The sequence below is a fragment of the Rana temporaria genome, chromosome 1 (genome assembly GCF_905171775.1).
Source record: "Rana temporaria chromosome 1, aRanTem1.1, whole genome shotgun sequence".
In the NCBI taxonomy this organism is placed as follows: domain Eukaryota; kingdom Metazoa; phylum Chordata; class Amphibia; order Anura; family Ranidae; genus Rana; species Rana temporaria.
The window spans coordinates 340,177,056-340,198,309 of NC_053489.1; the positions used below are offsets into that span (position 1 = coordinate 340,177,056).

Here is a 21,254-nt window from a genome sequence, read left to right on the forward strand (position 1 = left end):
TACGAAAGGTACGTCGGCGGCAGAACCTGGTCACGTGTACTATGTCCTACGTCACTTCCCGATCGTCTGGATAGTGTCAGCAGCTGGTGGAACGCACGCCGCCACAGAGGTGGGAGAGCCAGTATCAAAGCTTGCAGCCAAAGTGCCGGGAGAAGGGCACTGTTTATGTGAGTAGCCAATTGACTGGTGTTTCTATTCCATTTTAATAAAATAGTGTTGCACTATGGAAGCTCTCTGTTGGTATTCCATGTTCTAAAATCTCAACATTCCGAGGGAGAGGTATCGTACATGCTCCAGTCCATTTATAGGTCTGCAGGCATTATCCTGCTTAAGCGCATCGGACAGTCTTTTTCATTAAAGAGGTCAACCAGGTCTGGTAAGCACAATTTACTACTTGTGCACATTGGGTGTCGTACTAATTATCCAGGTGGTGGAAGATCAATTAAGTTTGCACGACCGGAGACGGTTTTTGTATCACAGCAAGAAATATCTCTAGAGGATATTCGAGCATTGATGTTGTATCTTTGTTTGCACCAATGGGACTTTATTATTTACTATTGATTTATTGATTGATCACGTACAACAGGACACATTTTTATTAATTTACTTGTTGTTGCATATTATAGGATAAGTTGTGTAATTGCATATTACTCTATAGCGCCCCCAGTACACTTTTTAGCACGTATCAGATAGAAGTCACATACACTTTAACACTTTCTAGGAGAGCAGCTTAGCACACATTGTGTGTTTGGGACCTTTACATGGGCACCCAAATTATTGTTTAATAATGTATATAAATATTTTGTTTGGCGCGGAATTGTTTTTTACATTTTACCCCATTATATATGTTTAAAGAAATGGGCACATGGCACCGGATATGTAGAATTTTATTGTCTTAAACTTTAAAACCTATGTTTTACTTTTAGAATTACTGCATTCTCTCCCATTTTAGCTCTCTTTCCCCCTTACCTTCTTAGTAGAGGCAAAGGGGAAGATTTTCTAGTAATGTTTAATGTAATAACCTACTTGATCTCTACATTACAATAGGTTTTATTTATTGAAACTGGAAAATGCAAAAACTGGTGCAGCTGTGCATGGTAAGCAATCATGTTCTACTTCAGCTTGTTCAATTAAAGAGCAACTCCACTTTTGTTGAGAAATAAACATTCCCTCTGAGTGATCTATGTGCATTACAAGGAATTTGACAAACTTTTTTGCAGATTCACACCTTTTGTTATTTTGACGAAATCTATGCATTTGTCTGTGCCCATGTTCAGAAGCAAGTCTAATGGGAGTGGTTCATTAATCATCAAGCAGCTGCTGCACCTGAAAGCTTTAATGAAAAAAATTGCAGGGTCTGCATTCCTTTAGACACGATTTCCTATTAGAAGCATCTCACCAAATATGACATTTTTGTTGCAGGGGATGCCTGAAATCTGACTTGGTGCAGATTTCTGGGAGCCAATCACACAAGCAGGAAATGACATATCTGGGGGGACATTCTGTACACAACACCTCCAGGTGGCCATATTGCATTTCACAGAGAATTAAAGAGCTGCAGATTGAAAAGGAAAGTTTTTTTTTAATAACATTAAACTACAATATGACTTGTGTTGCAGTTGTATACACTATATTTAAATTTTTTTCACGAAAGTGGAGTTACCCTTTAAGCTTTGACAAAAAAAAGCCTGGAAGCCAATTTGTTTCTATGCAGAGCTACACCAGATTTTGCACTCTCAAGTTTTAGTAAAATTAATCCCATAGTATGTATACATAAATATGTATTTTAAAGAGGACTTACTAGCCCTCTTCTCTTTTTAACCCATTTAGGCTACTTTCACACTGGGGCGGGAAAGCGTTAACGGTAAAGCGCCTCTAGTCTTAGCGGCAAAGGGTGATGCGTTAGCGGTAAAGCGCAGTGTTGTGGTGCTGCCAAACCGCTTTTCAGGCGCTTCGTCAGCGCTGCCCATTCGCATTTTTGGAGCTATGTACACAGCGCACCCAAACCGCCCTAAAGATGCTACTTGCAGGACTTTTTCCCTGTCCCGCAAGCGCACTGCCCCAGTGTGAAAGCACTCAGGCTTTTACACTGGGGAGGCATGAGAGGCGCTTTTCAGGTGCTTTACAAGCACCAATTTTAGTGCTAAAAGCCTGAAAAGCGCCTCAGTCTGAAAGAGGTCTTAATGAAATAAAGTATAGCATGTTGATCTCTGAGGTTCACATTTCTGTTTCTTTTAACTTTTTAGTATACTTGAAGTTTTCTTGTATTTTTCTTGGTGGGTCCTTTTTATGATGTTTATGCATTAATGGGATGGTACCCTTGAGGAAATGTTTTCTTAGTAGGTTAGGATGTTATTGCATTAATATGATCATTACAATATAATAAAATAAATGAAAACACTAGAAATGAGGACCTCGGGTACAGAGGATAAAAAAAATGTACTTTACATTTTTTACAGGATAAAAAAAAAAAAAAGTTCACCTCCAAGTCCTTCTTACTAATTGACCAATCCATTTCATTGTCGCCTAAAAGAGAAAAAAAAAAAAACACATTCATAAAGCTTTCACAGACAAGATGGGCAAGTGCTAACATTATGAAATTAAGTCATGTAAAGTTTAACAATCATTAAGTGATATTTATAGTCAACAAAAAAATCTCAGGAATGAGATGAAATATTTATGTACATGCCTTTATGCCGAACTACTAATACTGTAAATTGTTTTTAGACAACACAATTAAGGCCTTTGAACTTTAAGCCACATGCACAGAGGATAGCATAGCCAATACCTTTTTAAAAAACATTAGCTGTCTCACTAGTATACTGAAAAAAATGGGTAAAATAAGGTTTAACCACTGGGCACTTAAACCCCCTTCCTAACCAGACCAATTTTCAGCTTTCGGTGCTCTCACATTTTGAATGACAATTACTCATACAACATTGTACCCATATGAAATTTTTGTCTTTTTTACGCCACACAAATAGAGCTTTCTTTTGGTGGTATTTAATTACAATTGTTTTTTGTGCTATAAAAGAAAAAAAAAAGACTGAAAATTCTGCAAAAAAAATAAAAAAAAATAATAAAAGAAAAATAATTTTTCTTTGTTTCCGTTATAAAATTTTGCAAATTAGGATTTTTCTTTATAAATTTTGGCCGAAATTTATACTGTTACATATCTTTGGTAACAATAAGTACAAATTGGTGTATATTATTTGTTTTTTGTGAAAGTTATAGAGTCCACATGCTATGGTGCCAATATCTGAAAATTGATCACACCTGAAGTACTAACGGGCTATCTCATTTCTTGAGACCCCAACATGCCATAAAAAGTACAAATACCCCCCAAATGACCCCTTTTTTGAAAGAAGACATTCCAAGGTATTTATAAAGAGGCATGGTGAGTTTTTTGAAGTTGTAATTTTTTCTGACAATTCTTTGCAAAATCAAGATTTTTTTTTCTTTTTTTCACAAAATTTTCATATTAGCAGGTTATTTCTCACACAGCATATGCATACCACAAATTACACTCCAAAACACATTCTGCTATTACGCCTGAGTATGGCAATACCACATGTGTGAGACTTTTACACAGCGTGGCCACATACAGAGGCCCAACATGGAGGCAGCACCTTCAAGCGTTCTGGAGCACCCAGGCCAATTCTAACATTTCTCTCCTACATGTAAAAATCATGATTTATTTGCTAGAAAATTACATAGAACTCCAAAACATTATATATGTGTTTTTTAACAAAGACCCTAGAGCAGGGGTCCTCAAACTACGGCCCGCATTCAGCAAAACAGTACCCCCCTCAATCCCCCCCCCCTTAGTCAACTGCCCAATTTCCACAGAAATCAGCCGCAATCAACAATGTTTACTCTAAAACCCATCTCCATCGAGCCCACAAAAAATATCATCAGCGCCCTGCGAAATAGCACAGCGCCCAATGATATTATCCCCACCAAACTGCTGAAGGAATGTGCCGATATTCTGGCACCACCTATCAAGCAGCTGATAAACCAGTCAGTCATTCAAGGAAGGCACAGTGCCCACCCTGTTGAAACAAGGCATAATCAAACCCATCTTAAAGAAACCCACCTTTGACCCCAAGGACCCTGAACACCGTCTTATAACAGGCCTGAACGTCTTCTCCAAGGTAATGGAGAAAGTAGTGGTGCAACAGCATTTAGACACCCATAATTTGCTCGATCCTTTTCAAATCGGGTTTCCGTCCAGGGCACGGGACGGAAATCGCATTGCTCAAATTATGGGATGATGCTCTTGAGGCCGCAGACGAAGGAGAATCTTGTCTTCTAGTACTGTTGGATCTTAGCGCAGCTTTTGACACGGTAGACCACAAACTATTACTGACTTGGCTAGCTGAAGTAGCCAGAGTCGCGGAATGTGAATTATCCTGGTTCTCCTCCTTTTTGGAAAACCGATCACAAGTAGTGAAACTGGGACGGTTCACCTCTGAAAAACGCACGGTGTCATGCGGAGTCCCTCAAGGATCCCCTCTGTCGCCGGTGCTGTTTAATATCTATCTCCGCCCTCTTTTTGAAATCATCAGCAGCCAAAAGCTGCTCTACCACTCTTATGCAGATGACACACATTTGTACTTTCGCATTTGCAACAAAAAGGATCATCATCTCGGTCTAGAGAAATGCCTCTCTTTGATAGAGAACTGGATGACAAAGAGTTATCTTAAACTCAACGGTTTGAAAACAGAACTTCTCCTGTTTCACACCAATCGAAAGAATCAACTTGCAATAACCTGGACACCTCTGCCCATTCTGGGCAAAATCATCACCCCTAGCACCAAAGTCAAAAGTCTCGGAGTCATCTTCGACACCTACACGACAATGGATGCACAGATAGGGTCAGTAGTCAGCGGATCGCACCATCTGCTGCGCCTACTACGCAGACTTATTCCATTTATTCCTAAAGAAGACATAGCAGTCGTGGTGGGAACAATTGTTAACTCCAGACTTGACTATGCAAATGCCCTTTACCTCGGACTCCCAAAGTACCAAATCACTCGCCTGCAAGTCGTTCAGAATACGGCCACGCGACTTGTGACTGGGAAAAAACCATGGGAATCAATCTCACCCTCACTGAGAAGCCTTAACTGGCTGCCAGTGAAAGACAGAATCACTTCAAAGCACTCTGTCTGACGCATAAATGTATTTTGGGAAATGCCCCCAAATATCTATGCAAAAACTAAAGGCTTACAACTAGGGTTGTCCCGATACCGATACTAGTATCGGTATCGGGACCGATACAGAGCATTTGCGCGAGTACTTGTACTCGCGCAAATGCTCCCAATGCTTCCCCGATACTTTTTTTTTTATGTAGAGTGGCTGGAGAGGAGTCAGTGTCTGGGGAAGGCAGGAGAGGGCAGGGGGAGTGCAGGCGGAGTTTTGCTGTAGAGGGGGCGGGCAGCACACGCTGGGGGGGGGTGTCGGGCCGGTGCGACTGAAGAGGACAGCGTGGAGACAGCGGGCGGCATGGCGGTGACACGGAGGCAGTGACACACAGGCTAAAGCCTGGCTTTCCGGAGGGGGGGGGTCCGTCGTCACAGCCGCGCTGGACTGACGGGGGGGTCCGTTGTCACACCCGGGACCCAGCCGCTGCTCTGACAAATCTCGGCTGTGACAGTCTCACAGCCGAGCATACCGCAGCTGCCTTCCCCTCCTCTGTGTATACTACAAGTGCTGTGCACGGCGCACAGCACTTGTAGTATACACAGATGAGGGGGAGGTGACTGTGAGACAGATTTGTCAGAGCAGCGGCTGGGTCCCGGGTGTGACGACGGACCCCCCCGAGTCAGTCCAGCGCGGCTGTGATCTCCTACCCTAAAGAAGCTGTACCTCTCCCCTGTCATCTAATACGTTTAGGTTGTCCCTCTGGGATCTTCACTAGCTACCAAGGCAGCCGCAGTTGGTCGGAGGTGTGGCTGACTCCTCCCACAGACTCCTTTACTCAGGTTGATCTGGCAGCTGAAGAAGGGAAAAGGGGATGAGTGCACACAGCAGCCCAGAAGTCTTCATCACCATCCCTAGCTATATCACCCTAACCTTCCACTATACTGCTTTAACCAACCACTATATTGCCCCATTCTGCCACTATACTGCTTTAAACTGCCACTATATTTCCCCAGACTGCCACTATCCAAACCTGCCACTATATTGCCCCAGCCTGCCACTATACTGCCCTAGCCTGCCCTAACCTGCCACTATACTGCCCTAGCCTGCCACTATACTGCCCTAACCTGCCACTATACTGCCCTAACCTGCCACTATACTGCCCTAACCTGCCACTATACTGCCCTAGCCTGCCACTATACTGCCCTAGCCTGCCACTATACTGCCCTAGCCTGCCACTATACTGCCCTAGCCTGCCACTATACTGCCCTAGCCTGCCACTATACTGCCCTAGCCTGCCACTATACTGCCCTAGCCTGCCACTATACTGCCCTAACCTGCCACTATACTGCCCTAACCTGCCACTATACTGCCTTAGCCAGCCACCAAACTGCTGTAGCCAACCACTATACTGCACTAGCCTGCCAATATGTGACTGTCACAAAGCCGAGCAGACCGCAGCTGCCTCCCCCTCCTCTGTGTATACTACAAGTGCTGTGCACGGCGAACAGCACTTGTAGTTTACACAGAGGAGGGGGAGGCGGCTGCGGTCTGCTCGGCTGTGTGACTGTGAGACAGTCACAGCCGAGATTTGTCAGAGCCACGGCTGGGTCCCAGGTGTGACGGGCCCCCCCCCCCCCCCCCGCAAAGCCAGGCTTCAGCCTGTGTGTCACTGCTTCCCTGTCACCGCCATGCCACCTGCTGGTCATCTGAGCAGCCGAGGTGCACAACATTATGGGTCTGAAGTGGGGGGGGGGATCTGTATTGTAGGAGGGGGGGTGTCTTTATTGTAGGGGGGGGTCTGTATTGTAAGGGAGGGTCTATATTGTAAGGAGGAGGTCTGTTTTGTAGGGGGAGGGGGGGTCTGCACTGTAGGGGGAGGGGTCTGTGTAACATGTCAACAGCTGAACGTCCCTACACTCATGTTGGTACACCCTACACTCCGCTGCAGTAAGCAGCAGCAGACATCTTGTCTATATAGGCTGGGTGTAACAAGATGTATGCTGCTGCTTGCTGCAGCGGAGTGCAGGATGTACCAAGATAGGCGTTGCAGCATTTTTTTTTATAAATTCAGTGTAATTTTTCGCAGTATTTCAGTGCCAGCTACCTGTCAGTGCAATCAGTGCCCACAAGTGCCACCTATCAGTGCAATTAGTGTCATCTATCAGTGCCACCTATCAGTGCAATTAGTGCCATCTCTCAGTGCCCACAAGTGCCACCTATCAGTGCCAGCCACCTATTAGTGCCTATCAGTGCCAGCCACCTGTCAGTGCCACGTATCAGTCCCCATCTGTCAAACTGCCACATGACATTGAAAAAAAAAGTATCGGTATTCGGTATCGGCGAGTACTTGGAAAAAAGTATCGGTACTTGTACTCGGTCTTAAAAAAGTGGTATCGGGACAACCCTACTTACAACCCCAATCGCGTTCTGCGATCCTCCAACCAAAATCGACTCCAAATCCCCAAAACCAGATACAAGTGCAAAGGAGAAAGAAGATTTGCTGTCCAAGGCCCTCGACTTTGGAACACTTTACCAACCTCCATTCGGTTGGAGGAGAACCACTTGGCCTTTAGGAGAAAGATCAAAACCCATCTCTTTTGAGGTCAAAGGAGAAATGGTCAAACAAGCACCCAGAGGCGATTCAGTTCGCATGTGCAGCGCTATATACGTTTTTCACTCACTCACATGCGGCCCGCGGAGGACTTTTAACCGGCCCACCCGACCCTGACAGGCAACGCTGGTTACATGGCAGGTTGTAACACAGCGATCCCGCTGTGTCACGGAGATCAGAGTGTTAACAGTTTGGGCGCGCTGTGATAAATGCCCCGCCCTCCTCCTCCTAGACTAGCTCATGTGATAGAGCCAGTGTTCTGTCTATCACATGAGCTGGTCTAGGAAGAGGAGGACAGGACATTTATCACAGCGCGCCAGAACTGTTAGCAACACTGTGAGCTTTGTGACACAGCGGGACCGTGACAGCAGTTTGGCACAGTAAGGATAAAGGTTGTGAGGGGCCAACAATGGTGAGGAAGGGGGCCTGCGATGGTGAGGGGGGCTAATGATGAAATGATGGTGGGGGGGGGCTGATGATGAAATGATGATGAAATGATGGTGGGGGGGGGGCTGATGAAATGATGAGGATGGTGGGGGGGGGGCTTGTAATGAGGGGCTGATATAATGATGAAGTGGGGGGGCTTGCAATGGTGAGGGGCTGATGATGTAATGATGATTGGGGGGGCTTGCAATGATCCTGATCGGCTTGCAATTAATGATTGTGAGGGGGGGTTTGCAATGAGGGGCTTACAATGATGGCGAGGGGGGCTTGTAATGAGGGGATGATGAGGATTATGATGAAGTTGTAATGATGATGGTGGGGTGGGGGGGGCTTGCAATGATCATGATCGGCTTGCAATTAATGATTGTGAGGCCGGGGGGGCTTGCAATGAGGGGCTTAGAATGATGAAAGGGGAGGGTTGCAATGATCGTGAGGGGCTTACAATGGTGAGGGAGGGGGGCTTGAAATGATGGCTTGAATTTGAAATGGTGGTGAGGGGGGGGGCTTGCAATGATGGTCTGAAATGACAGTGAGGGTGGGCTTGCAATGATGGCTTGAAATGACGGCTTGAAATGACGGCTTGAAATGACGGTGAGAGTGGGCTCAAAATAACATATGTGCCGTGTGCATAGGAAAATGTTCATAGTTTTTTTTATAGTCCGGTCCTCTAACGGTCTGAGGGACAGTGAACCGGCCCCCTGTTTAAAAACTTTGAGGACCCCTGCCCTAGAGAATACAAATGGCGGTTGTTGCAACTTTATCTCGCATGATATTTGCGCAGCAATTTTTCGAACACGTTTTTTGGGGGGAAAAAACTGTTTTGGGCTTTAAAAACGGTAAAGTTAGCCCAATGTTTTTGCATAATGTGAAAGATGAAGTTACGCCGAATAAATAGATACCCAACATGTCACCCTTCAAAATTGCACATGCTCATGGAATGGCGCCAAACTTCGCTACTTAAAAATCCCCATAGGCGGTGCTTTAAATATTTTCACTGGTTACATGTTTTTAGTTACAGAGGAGGTCTAGGGCCAAAATTATTGCTCTCACTCTAACATTCGCAGCGATACCCCATGTGTGGTTTGAACATTATTTTCATATGTGGGTGGGACTTACGTATGCGTTCGCTTCTGCATGCGAGCACACAGGGACAGGGGCGCTTTTAAAAAAAAAAAAAAAAAAAATTGTTCATTTTACTTTTTTAGTTTGACACTTTTTTCCCCAAAAATACTTTTATTCCTATTACAAGGATTGTAAACATGCCTTGTAATAGGAATATAGCAGGACAGGTCCTCTTTACAGTGAGATATGGGGTCAATAAAATATATAAAAAAAAAAAAAAAACGATCCTGGCTTTGGTCGTAGCACTGAGTCGAGAGAAGCACTGGAGGGCGGCGGGAGGGGGGGCCGTCCACTCCCGCCTCCCGTAAGAACGATCAAGCGGCGGAACAACCGCTATGATCGTTCTTATGGTGTAAGCAGGGGTGCCCAACCAGTGGCCCGTGGAGCCCTCTGATGTGGCCCGCGACCTCCTGCTCTGGGATGGAATAGAATACTGTTATTAAAGGTCAGTTTATTACTAAAATCACAGTGTATATATGGACATATCTGTTCTGCAATGGTTACTGGGCTGCTTTTAAACTAATCCGGAGATGCAGAGCAGCGCACCTGCGGGTTACCTGCACAGAGCCATACACTTCTGTTATTACCTGCGAGTTTGGTGAGCTTTCTGAAAGTGCACCAAACCTGCAGAATATAATAGAAGTCTATTGCAAAGTGCAGAAAAGCCAAAAGGTACACTGTGCTGCACCCACTGTGTGGTTAAACCACAGCGCATCAGTGTGAAATCAGCCCAACCCAATTGGACCCTCTATTCACCTCTAAGGAGTGGCAGCTGTAAACCGACTTGTGTCCTACCTGTGTCCGTGTCTGCTCTGCATATGCTGAGTGGACATGGACCTGCCATCCGCCCGCTCCGCTGATTGTGGCCGGCGACCAGTTACTAAGTCGCTTATTTGGCCCTCACACTTCAAAAAGGTTGGGCACCCCTGGTGTAGGGAATCGCCGGCTGAAAAAGCCGATATCTGAATGATGCCTGTAGCTGCACCCATCATTCAGATATCCCCACACAAATTCAAGGATGTCATATGACAGCTGGCAGGCGGGAAGTGGTTAAAACACTTTAACACAAAGTTAAGCATGACCGAGTATGGGCAGGTTATTGCAGAGTGTGGGCAGGGTATTGCAGAGTGTGGGAAGGGATGGCTGAGCAGGGATGGATGAATCGGACTACAATTGTTACAGAGCAGCCTGTGGGCACTACAGATCCAGCCCACAGCCCTCTCCTCTCACAATGTACCGATCCGTACACAGAGGGGAGCGAGGAAACCAGCGTCATCTCATTTGACGGAGCGATCACGTGGTAAACGGCCGCGATTAGTGGCCATCTACCCTGATCCAGAAGACCCGGCGGTCACGGATATTTCCCTGGGACGTCCTCCCAGAGTAACTCGACCGCTCTGTAGCCGTATTTCGGCTATGGCCCGGTCGGAAAGTGGTTAAATCAATGAACTGGAACAAGTGTGTAAACTCATTGTAAAGTCAGATGTCCTTTTTTGCGTGCGTGTTTAAAGGTAAAGAACACAAAGTTTTGAAGGAAAAGGGTAAACATGTCAACCAGAAGATTAACACTTGCAGAGTAAGTAGCAGTGTCGATAGACTCCTTGTCCCTCTATGGAAAAGTTTCCCCTAGAACCTTTCAAATGGGATTTAACTGGTATAACAGTAGAGTAAACATCAAGCTTTTATAAAGAATTTTCTTTCAGTAAGCTCCCAGAATTTCTCTCGAAGTCTTTAAAGTTTAATTTGCAGTTTGGCGAGGTTAAACATAGATCTTAGTGGCAGCATCGCACTTAAAGAGACCCTGTAACCAGACCATTTTTTATTTATGTTTTATAAAATTATTTTCAAGTACACAACTGAGCATACAATCTTACATTTGTAATGTCCTGCCATTGGGTAGTTACAATAAGGAGGAGCCCTCTAAACAGAAAACAGATCTTTTCAAACCAACATAACAGGTAGTTCGTCATAACAGATTTAAGCATAAATCAAAATACATTTCAATGATGTGTGGCTCCGATTGTAAGGAGTTCCACAAAGTCCCATGATGTTTTTAAATGCATAAGGATAAACTGGAGTCTAGGAAAAAAAAGGGAGAGAGGGAAGAGTAAAAGGGTGAAGGGGAGCTCAGCAGTACCTCTTCACTTCACTGTAATATCAAGGGGTCTAGGTAGAATAAACACTCGCTGGCCACTTTAATAGGTACACCTGTTCAATTGTTTGGTAACACAAATTGCTAATCAGCCAATCACATGGCAGCAACTCAATGCATGTAGGCATCTAGACGTGGTGAAGACGACTTGAAGTTCAAACTGAATGGGGAAGAAAGGGGATTTAAGGGACTTTGAGCATGGCATGCATGTTGGTGCCAGACGAGCTGGTCTGAGTATTTCAAAAACTGCTGATCTACTGGGATTTTCAGGCACAACCATCTCTAGGGTTTACAAAGAATGGTTCAAAAAAGAGAAAATATCCAGTGAGCGGCAGTTGTGTGTGGCAAAAATGCCTTGATGATGTCAGAGAAGAATTGGCAGACTGGTTCAAGATGATAGAAAGGCAACAGTAACTCAAATAACCACTTGTTACAACCAAGGTATGCAGAATACCATCTCTAAACACACAAAACATCCAATCTTGTAGCAAAAGGGCTACAGCATCAGAAGACCACACTGGATGCCACTTCTGTCCACTGAGAACAGGAAACTGAGGCTACAATTCACACAGGCTCCCTGAAATTGGACAACAGAAGATTGGAAAAAATGTTGCCTAGTGTGAAGAGTCTCGATTGCAGCTGCGACATTCAGATGGTAGGGTCAGAATTTGGCATAAACAGCATGAAAGCATGTATCTAGAGCTGCACGATTCTGGCCAAAATTAGAATCACGATTCTTTTGCTTAGAATGAAGATCACGATTCTTACAGCGTAAAATCTTTTACATTTATAAAAAAAAAAAAAAAAAAAAAAAGGCCAACTTTACCGGCTATTTTTTTTTTAATTCATTAAAGTAAATTTTTCCCAAAAAAATTGCATTAAAAAGACTGCTGCGCAAATAGTGCAACATAAAATATTGCAACAACCGCCATTTTATTATCTAGGGTCTCTACTAAAAAAAAAAATATAATAATGTTTGGGGGTTCAAAGTAATTTTCGAGCAAAAAAATTATAATTTTAACTTGAAAAGAGCAGTCAGAAAAAGGTTTGGTGTTTAAGTGGTTAAACGTTCCCCAATTTACATACAGAAGTTTATTCCTTTGATGTGATGCAATGTTTAGAATTAACTTTCCACTGATAAAGAATGTTTTCAAAACTTGGCAGGCTGCCCAGACTTGGCAGATTGCCCAGACTTTGACTTTTGGCTGAGAGTAGAGCAGAAATTCTTTGCATACCAAAGTGCAGAGAGAAAATTATTTTCATGTCAAAGATTGTGAAACCCTGTGTCAAGAATCGCAACAGGAAAAAGATCGCGATAACGATTGACGATTAATCGTGCAGCTCTACATGGATCCATCCTGCCTTGTATCAATGGTTCAGGCCGGGGGTGGTGGTGTAATGGTGTGGGGGATATTTTCTTAACACACTTTGTCCCCTTAGTACCAATTGAGCATCGTTTAAATGCCACGGCCTGAGTATTGTTGCTGACCATTGGCCATCCCTTTATGACTACAATGTATCCATCTTCTGATGGCTACTTCCAGCAGGAATAATGCACCATGTCACAATGCTCAAATTATCTCAAACTGGTTTCTTGAACATGACAATGAGGTCACTGCACTCCAATCCTTCACAGTCACCAGATCTCAATGCAAAAGAGCACCTTTGGGATGTGGTGGAACGAAAGATTTGCAAATCTGAAGCAATTGCACGATGCCATCATGTCAATATGGACAAAAAAAATCTGAGGATTGTTGAATCTATGCCACAATTCTGAAGACAAGGGGGGGGGGGGGGCAAGCTAATAATAGCAAGGTGTACCCAATAAAGTGTCCGGTGAGTGTACATATCCTTGGAGAGAATACAGTGGAAGTTCTGGTGGGGAAAATCTAATTAACCTCACTCCAGGTTCCTATCGATTGAGTTTCTAAGACCTTACCTAGCCAAAGCAAAACTGGTGGGGGAGCTGTATATGTTCAGTACAATGGGATGAACGAATGGGACGCATTCACTAAATGAATAAGTATAAACTGTTTGTAAGCATGATGTGATAAATAGTTGCAGCGCAGAAGGAAGGCAACTGTGTCAATTCCTGTCAGGTTGATGGCAATGAATTTTACCTTGGGCCAAAAAAAGTCTTTAAAAAGGAGCACGTCCAGAAAATATGATAGAAAGCATCCCAAGTGTTACTGTACTTTCAGTATAACAGGGAGGATAATAGGAAGAGTTTGTGTAGGTAAGCATAGATCCTATACCCTCAATAGAGTGGATTAAAACTGAATTCCTGAATTTTACAATCTATAGACGCCTTGGTGTGCAAGTTTTTTTTTTTATCTTTTTGTGCCTGAAAGAATGAGAATCCTAGTTCATCTACAACTTCTGTATATGGGGGGGGGGTCTGGCATGTGTATGCGTGAACAAGTGTAAGATAGTGATCATGGGTCCCTCTAAAGGCTTTGGAAACGTGTCATGGAGAGGATCAAGAAAAAGTTGGTGGTATGAAAATGGTGAAGTTATAGGACCTTTTAGAAGTTCAAGTTAGGAGGAAACCATGCACTGGATTTCCGAAATTTGTTACAAAATTAAATCTTCCAATAAGCTTAAATTGGAGTTTCCATCCCAAAATTCTTTTTTCATTATTGTGCTCATTAGACCTAAAAAAGAAAAAAAAAATGTTTTTTACTCATCTGTAAATGCCTGTTGCTATGCGGTCCCACGAAATCTGCCTTTGGAATAACCTAGGATTCTGACATCTCCCTCTAATGCTCCTGGGAAATGGGTGTCATAATTTCCCAGGATGCAGTGCGCTACCCAATTATCACTCCCTATCCAAGGCTTCCAGGAAGTGCTTGTGGGCTTCACAATGCCCACAAGCAAAATGACAACGGTGTGGACATAGTTTTATAAACTATCTTTTTTGAATAACTATGCGGAGCGGCGGCGGATTGTAAAATAGTAAGTGACCGGATTTATATTATAAAAATGCATGATGAGAGGACATACATTTAAAAAATGCTAATTGTGGTTGGAACCCCGCTTTAAATGTGAATTTAACATTTTAGGCATTTTATTTATCTGTAAACATTCAACAACTCTGAGTGCAGCTTGGCACCGCCATTTTGGATGTGATGTCCTAGCAAACTTACAGCTGTCACACAACTGACACTCTGTATTATTCCCCCTTCTCTCCTTCCCCAGCAGTTAGTACATAAAAGTTGATGTAGAGAGGGTCAGAAGAGCTTAATTAGCCAACACAAACAGACATTCTCCAAAGAGGGGAGGGATAAGACATACAAAGAGGAAGCTCTGCTAAGGAACGGACTCTTCAATGATGTAGTCAATTTTGCAAGCAAATTCAAGGGCAAAACTCAAACTTGTTCATGGAAAAGGAATTTTTTTAAATACTTTATGTGCTGGTTACAGAATCGCGCTAATCACTTATATTAGCCTTTAATAAACCATCCTCATTACCGGGCTATTTTTCAGTGCGGTGATAGTTTGCCTCTTGAGGTATCATAAGTACAATTTGGGCCTAGGACCCAAATGTCTCCATAGGCACATTTTGATGGGGTTCTTTCAGGCACATTTAGCACTGTTACCATTTTCATATAGGATGTTCCCATAACATAAGCTTTTTAATAAGAAATCCCACCATCCATTAACTCTTCAGATCCTCACATAAACCCTGTAGGACAGCATCTAGACTAAACGCCCACCTATATTTATATACAAAGTGCTAAACCAGGGAAAAAATACTGCATCTAACAGGTGACAGTTAAAATGATGTAATGGGGCATGAGGATTCTATATATACTGTTACAGGAGGACAACGGCCCAACTGAACGAACTTTTACAACCCATGAAAAGCTACTAAAGTTCAGGCGTCTAGGAGACCTCGTGAGACACAGCCTAATGAGCAACATTTATAAATAATGGGTAATGAATAGGTATAGCAACAAGGCTTATGAATGCGATTAAGACATCCCTTGGAGACCCTTCATCACACAACCATCATGCTCAAGGAACGAGTAAATGTTAACGATTGAAATGGTGTTTCCAATAAAAAAGTTTTGGCAAACCGTTACCAGTATGAATCGAGCATAAACTGTACAATGCCTCAAAAAAGTATTCATACAAAAATCCACATTTTGGCATGTTACAATCAAAAATGTAAATGTAATTAGGATTTTATGTGATAGACCAACAAAGTGGCACATAATTGTGAAGTGAAAGAAAATTATAAAGGGTTTTCAAATTTTTTTTTTTTTACAAAGATTTTTTTTTTTTAAAAGCATGGCGTGGAAGTGTATTTAGCCCCCCCAGAGTCAATACTTTGAAAAACCCATCTTTCACTGCAATTACAGCTGCAAGTCTTTGAGTATGTCTCAAACAGCTTTGCACATCTAGAGCGTAACGTTTTGCCCATTCTTCCTTGCAAAAGAGTTCAAGCTCTGTCAGATTGGATGGAGAGCATCTGAACAGCAATTTTCAAGTCTTGCCACAGATTCGCAATTGGATTTAGGTCTGGACTTTGAATGGGTCATTCTAACACATGAATATGATCTAATCTAAACCATTTCATTGTAACTGCCCAGTCTCAAGTCTTTTGCAGACTCAAAAAGGTTTTCTTCTAAGATCGCCATGTATTTGGCTCCATCCATCTCCCCAGCAACTCTGACCAGCTTCCCCGTCCCCGCTGAAGAAAAGCATCCCCACAACATGATGCTGCCAACACCATGTTTCACGGTGGGGATGGTGTGTTCGGGATGATGTGCAGTGTTTGATTTCTGCCACACATAGTGTTTTTCTTTTAGGTCAAAAGTAAAATCTGACCAAAGCACTTTCTTCTACATGGCTTCTCGCAAAATGCAAGAGGGACTTCTTATGGCTTTCTTCTTGTCACTCTTCCATAAAGGCCTGATTTGTGGAGTGTATGACAATTAAATGTTCTGTGGACAGATTCTTCCACCTGAGCTGTGGATCTCTGATGCTCCCCCAGAGTTACCATGGGCCTCTTGGCTGCTTCTCTAAATAATGCTCTCCTTGCCCGCCTGTCAGTTTAGGTGGATGGTCGTTTCTTCGTAGTTTGCAGTTGTGCCATACTCTTACCATTTTCAGATGATGGATTGAACAGTGCTCCATGAGATGCTCATGGAGCATCTTTTTGTATAACCTATTTTTTTTATAACCCAACGCAGTTTTAAACTTCTCCACAATGTCATCCCTGACCTATCTGGTGTGTTCCTTGACCTTCCAGATGTTGTTTGTTCACCAAGGTTCTCTAACAAACCTCTGAGGGCTTCACAGAACAGCTGTATTCATACAGAGATTAAATTACACACAGTTGGACTCTATTTACTAATTAGGTGAGTCCAGAAGGCAATTGGTTAAACTAGCTTTTAGTTAAAGGTATCAAAGTAAGGGGGGCTGAATACAAATGCATGCCGCACTTTTAGGATATTTGTAAAACATTTTGAAAATAATTTATCATCATTTTCCTTCCACTTCACAATTATGTCCACTTTGTGTTGGTCTATAACATAAAATCCCAATAAAATACATTTACGTTTTTGGTTGCAACAAAAAAATTGGGAAAATGTCAATGGGTGCGAATACTTTTTGAAGGCACTTTACAGTGCAATGAAGATCAATAGCTCCATTATCCCGCATAATTGCAGCAATTCTCTTCTTCCAAAAAAAAATCCCATGAAAAATTATATATGTTAGTGCAAATAAAAAAGTATCACGGACAATACTCAATTTTCTCTTTCACAATTGCACTAATACGGCTACAATCACCTCAATTAAAAAAATCAAACACATTAACTGAAAAAATACTGTATGCATTAAAAAAAATAGAGAAAATTAAGCAACATGTTTTTTGGAGAAAAAAAAAAAAAACTTTACATCATTAGGTAAATGTCAAAGAAGCGCACAGCATTTGACCCTATATGTATATGTGAACCCTAACTAATTAAAATATACATTTTGCATTTGAAAAGTATCTTTCCCATATAACACAAGATCACATTAAGAGTTGTAATGCAGAAATAATTTTGTCAAGCTGAGAGCTTCAAGAAATTGTTAATCCTGCTAATTTTACCTTGACACCTGCTTCTGTACTGCAGGGGGGAATCACCATACTTCCAGTGAAGTCCTGGGGAATGCAGGTGCTCGTTCTCACAAGATTTGGGGTACTCTGCATTCCCTTGGAACACAAAGGAAGACTGGTGAGATCACCTTCTAGGTGCTGCAGTTGGAAGCCAGGGTTAAGGTAGGGATACACTTTCCCCACTGCCATTTTAAAGTCATTGGTTCTATAGAAATGCATAGAAACTAATTGTGGAGTGGACAGGCGCATAAGAAAATGCAAGAAGGGGCATATTTCTAAAGCAGTGAATATGACATTCATCAAATATTCATTGCAGGTGAATGGTAAATGGGTTTTAAATTACAGGGAATGACTAAACACCTATGAATGTACGATAAAAGGCCATTCGTTGGTTAATAATTTTTCCCAATGTTTTGGTAGCTTCCATGTGGAACATAGTATAAATGCACCATTGTAACAAACTTATTGAAAGACCTACCTTTTAATATCTGCTTACATGTTTTATATATTTTTATTTATTCTAAAAAAATTTATTAAATTCTATAAAAAAAAAAAAAAATGCAACCTCTCTGGAAAATCTATACCATCAAGCAAAAAATAAAACCACCTCTGGTTTCAGGGGGTATATTTTTATACATAATTATTCTTATATATAAATTGTGCCTATATATTTTACTATAACATTTTCCGGCCTAAAAAAAGTTATTTTGTATCAGTTTTCAAATTAGATTAATTAGTATTCAGTTAATTTGCCAGCATCCTCTGGGTAACAGGCTAGTGAAGCAGTTACAGGATTTCATTCATTTCAAGCCTCTCCCTACTGCTAATAAGGCAAGTGGTTTGAATGTAGGCATATATAAATTCTAATAGGAAACCGCACCAGTTTAAAAGAAACAAAATAAAGAAAAAATACTATATAGTGCAAACATATCTAAAACTGGATTTTATTTTTACCTGCTGAAAATGGGCAGAATATGAGAAAAGAATAAACATTACCCAACATGTTTGCATTTGCCATGATTTACACCACTGCTTCTCTACAGACTATTAAAAGGTTTACCGTAAGCAAACATTTAAAGCAGTGACCAAAACGAAATCATGAGCAAATTTACAAAAAAAATGGAAACCCAAATTACATCTACAGATAGAGGTTAAATGGGAAGCACCTTAAAGATAAAATAATTAAACCAAACTTTGCATACTTCAAATGCAAAAACAAATATAAACCAAATGAATCTTTCTGATCATCAAAAACTAATTGTAGCTGTATTTTAACTACTTTTGCTGTGGGTTACTGCATGCTTTTTAATTGTGCCCTTATTAGTTTAACTTCAATATAATTGTTGATTCTGATTTGTCCCAAATGCAAACTCCTTTAGGCCTGGCTCACACCAATGCAGGTTGCAGTTTGTATATTCCATGTGCATTTTGCGTTTTTCAATACACATTTTTGATCCATTGACGTCTATGGAGCCAGGAACCAGAAAAAAAGTCCATGGTCTTTCCAAGAAATGCACAGATGTGAACATGACCCATAGGAAACCCATGTTAAATGGATCGTAGTGCGTTTCTGCAAAACTGAAAACACACTAAAAAATGCATAGGTGTGAACCAGGTCTTAGAGCACTAGCATAACCCATGGTTTTAACCAATAATGGGATTAAAGGTCACTCCAACAAGACTCTTAAATAAATTCAGTATTATTTAGAACCTAAAAACTTAAGTACATGTGATCACTTTGTTTCTTTGGGGGAAATTGCTTTTGATACCTGACAGTGGCTGGAAAAGTGTTGATCTTAATATAGGACCTGAGGCCATCATGAGCTTACATGCTTTACTGTACCATAGCAAAGTGACTAGTTACTTAGGCATCACACCATTTTATTAAGTGAATGTTAATGTATTCAGGCAAATCTTATAATAAATTGCAATAACCTTTTTGGACTTCATATGTTTGATTTCTTTGTTTGTGACTTACAATGCGGTGTTCAATTCAATTCTATTGAAAGTCAAATGACGAATGGTTGTGTATATTTGTAAGTAAATTTCAATCCTTTATAAGATTAAACCATATCAATACATAGAGCTTAAAAAAAAAAAAACATTTGGATTAGCTTGTAATCACCCAATGCTTTTAATTATTACGGTACAATACCAAAAGATGCAATAATATAAATATTAGAAAGCACCAGGATTATACCCCACAACCCAATACCGAGAGCTTTAAAAAAAAAAAAAATACAATTATATGGAAACACATCAGTGTTTCAGAACCATAAAATATAACATATAGGTATGACTTTTTTCTTAAATAGCTGAAAAATTATACATTCTGATTTCACATTCCAGCTCTGTTCTGTTCATCTGCCCAGTGTTTTCTTTCATTTTTTTCCTTAATGAAAACTGTACCACTTATAATTCACATTTAGGTCAGGACACAATCTAAAACCTTCTCCCTGTGTTAGTGCAGGTTTCTTAAATCCAAGGACATACAAGGTAGGCTAACTGGCTCCTGCCTAAATTGGTCTTGGAAAATATGTATGCTTATAAAAAAAAAATCCTTTGGGAGTAGAGACTGCTGTAAAAGGTTCTACGCCCTCTCAAGTTCATGGAAATATGCTAACTCTAACAATGTAAAGAGAATAGTAAAATGATTTGCAAAAAAAAAACGGTTTATTTGTATTTCAGTGCATTAGACATTACTGTCTCACATAAGTGCTCAGACATAAAAATAAAAAAAAAGCCATTCCAGGGATTGATAAAAAAAACAAAAAAGAAGTTGCATTTTTTTCCACAGCCAAGAAACTGACAACAAAAAAACATACATACACATAAAAAATTATTCATTTTGGGCAAGAGCCATTTTGTTTTATTAATATAGACAATAAAAGGGAGATCCATTGCCTGTTATTACAGCTATACCCTCTCTTAAGCCCAACACTTGCCAAATTCTTGTTTGCCATGCTGGTGCTATTATTCACCAGAGATACAGTCAAAGTACTGTGTAAATTAGGGGCAATGACCTCTTGTAATCACTGCTGAAAGTACATGACAAAACAATGAAGAGCAAAAACATTACACTGCTCCAGTCAATTAAAACACCTTTGTTTTGAGACGGAATTGGTTAATGAATGTGCTTGTGATTGCTGCTTTGAGTTTTACACAAAAGGACTGCTACCACAAGCGCTGCACACAAACAATGTATTTAAAACAAATTTACACATACATATGCATGTGTCCATATGTATGATTATAGATAAAAAACACAAAATGCTTTTACAAAACCAAAATGGAATTAAGTTAATTTTTCACAGGTGATCTATTGCACATTACATTTTAAATTGTTCGGCCCATTATTTTGTAGCCGTAAACTCAAACACACACCAAAAGGCCCATTTATATGTAAAATTGCAGTAAAATAAAATGAAAAAAAAATAATAATAATAATAATAATGTACTAGTCTGACTGTTGAGGTGAAGCTCTACCATATTGTGCCTGGAGTTCTGCTTTAACAAGAAAAATAGACAGGGTTTATATTCAGTAGTGGAATTGATAACTTACAGCACAATTAAGAGCATATCATCGGCATATGACCTACCAAACTAATATGCAATGAACCAAAGAAACATGGTTTTGAATTTTTTTTTTATATATTTCTAACACTAAT

The 21,254-nt window shown here is 41.1% G+C and overlaps 1 protein-coding gene across 1 annotated transcript in view; it reads right to left on the reverse strand.

Annotated features, from left to right (window-relative positions):
* ZCCHC7 (zinc finger CCHC-type containing 7) overlaps positions 1-21,254 on the reverse strand; it is a 276,559-nt gene that overhangs the window by 127,138 nt on the left and 128,167 nt on the right. Inside the window, exon 3 of the mRNA XM_040361632.1 lies at positions 2,483-2,526. Coding sequence (XP_040217566.1) covers positions 2,483-2,526 — 44 coding nt within the window. The remainder of the gene's footprint in view (positions 1-2,482; positions 2,527-21,254) is intronic.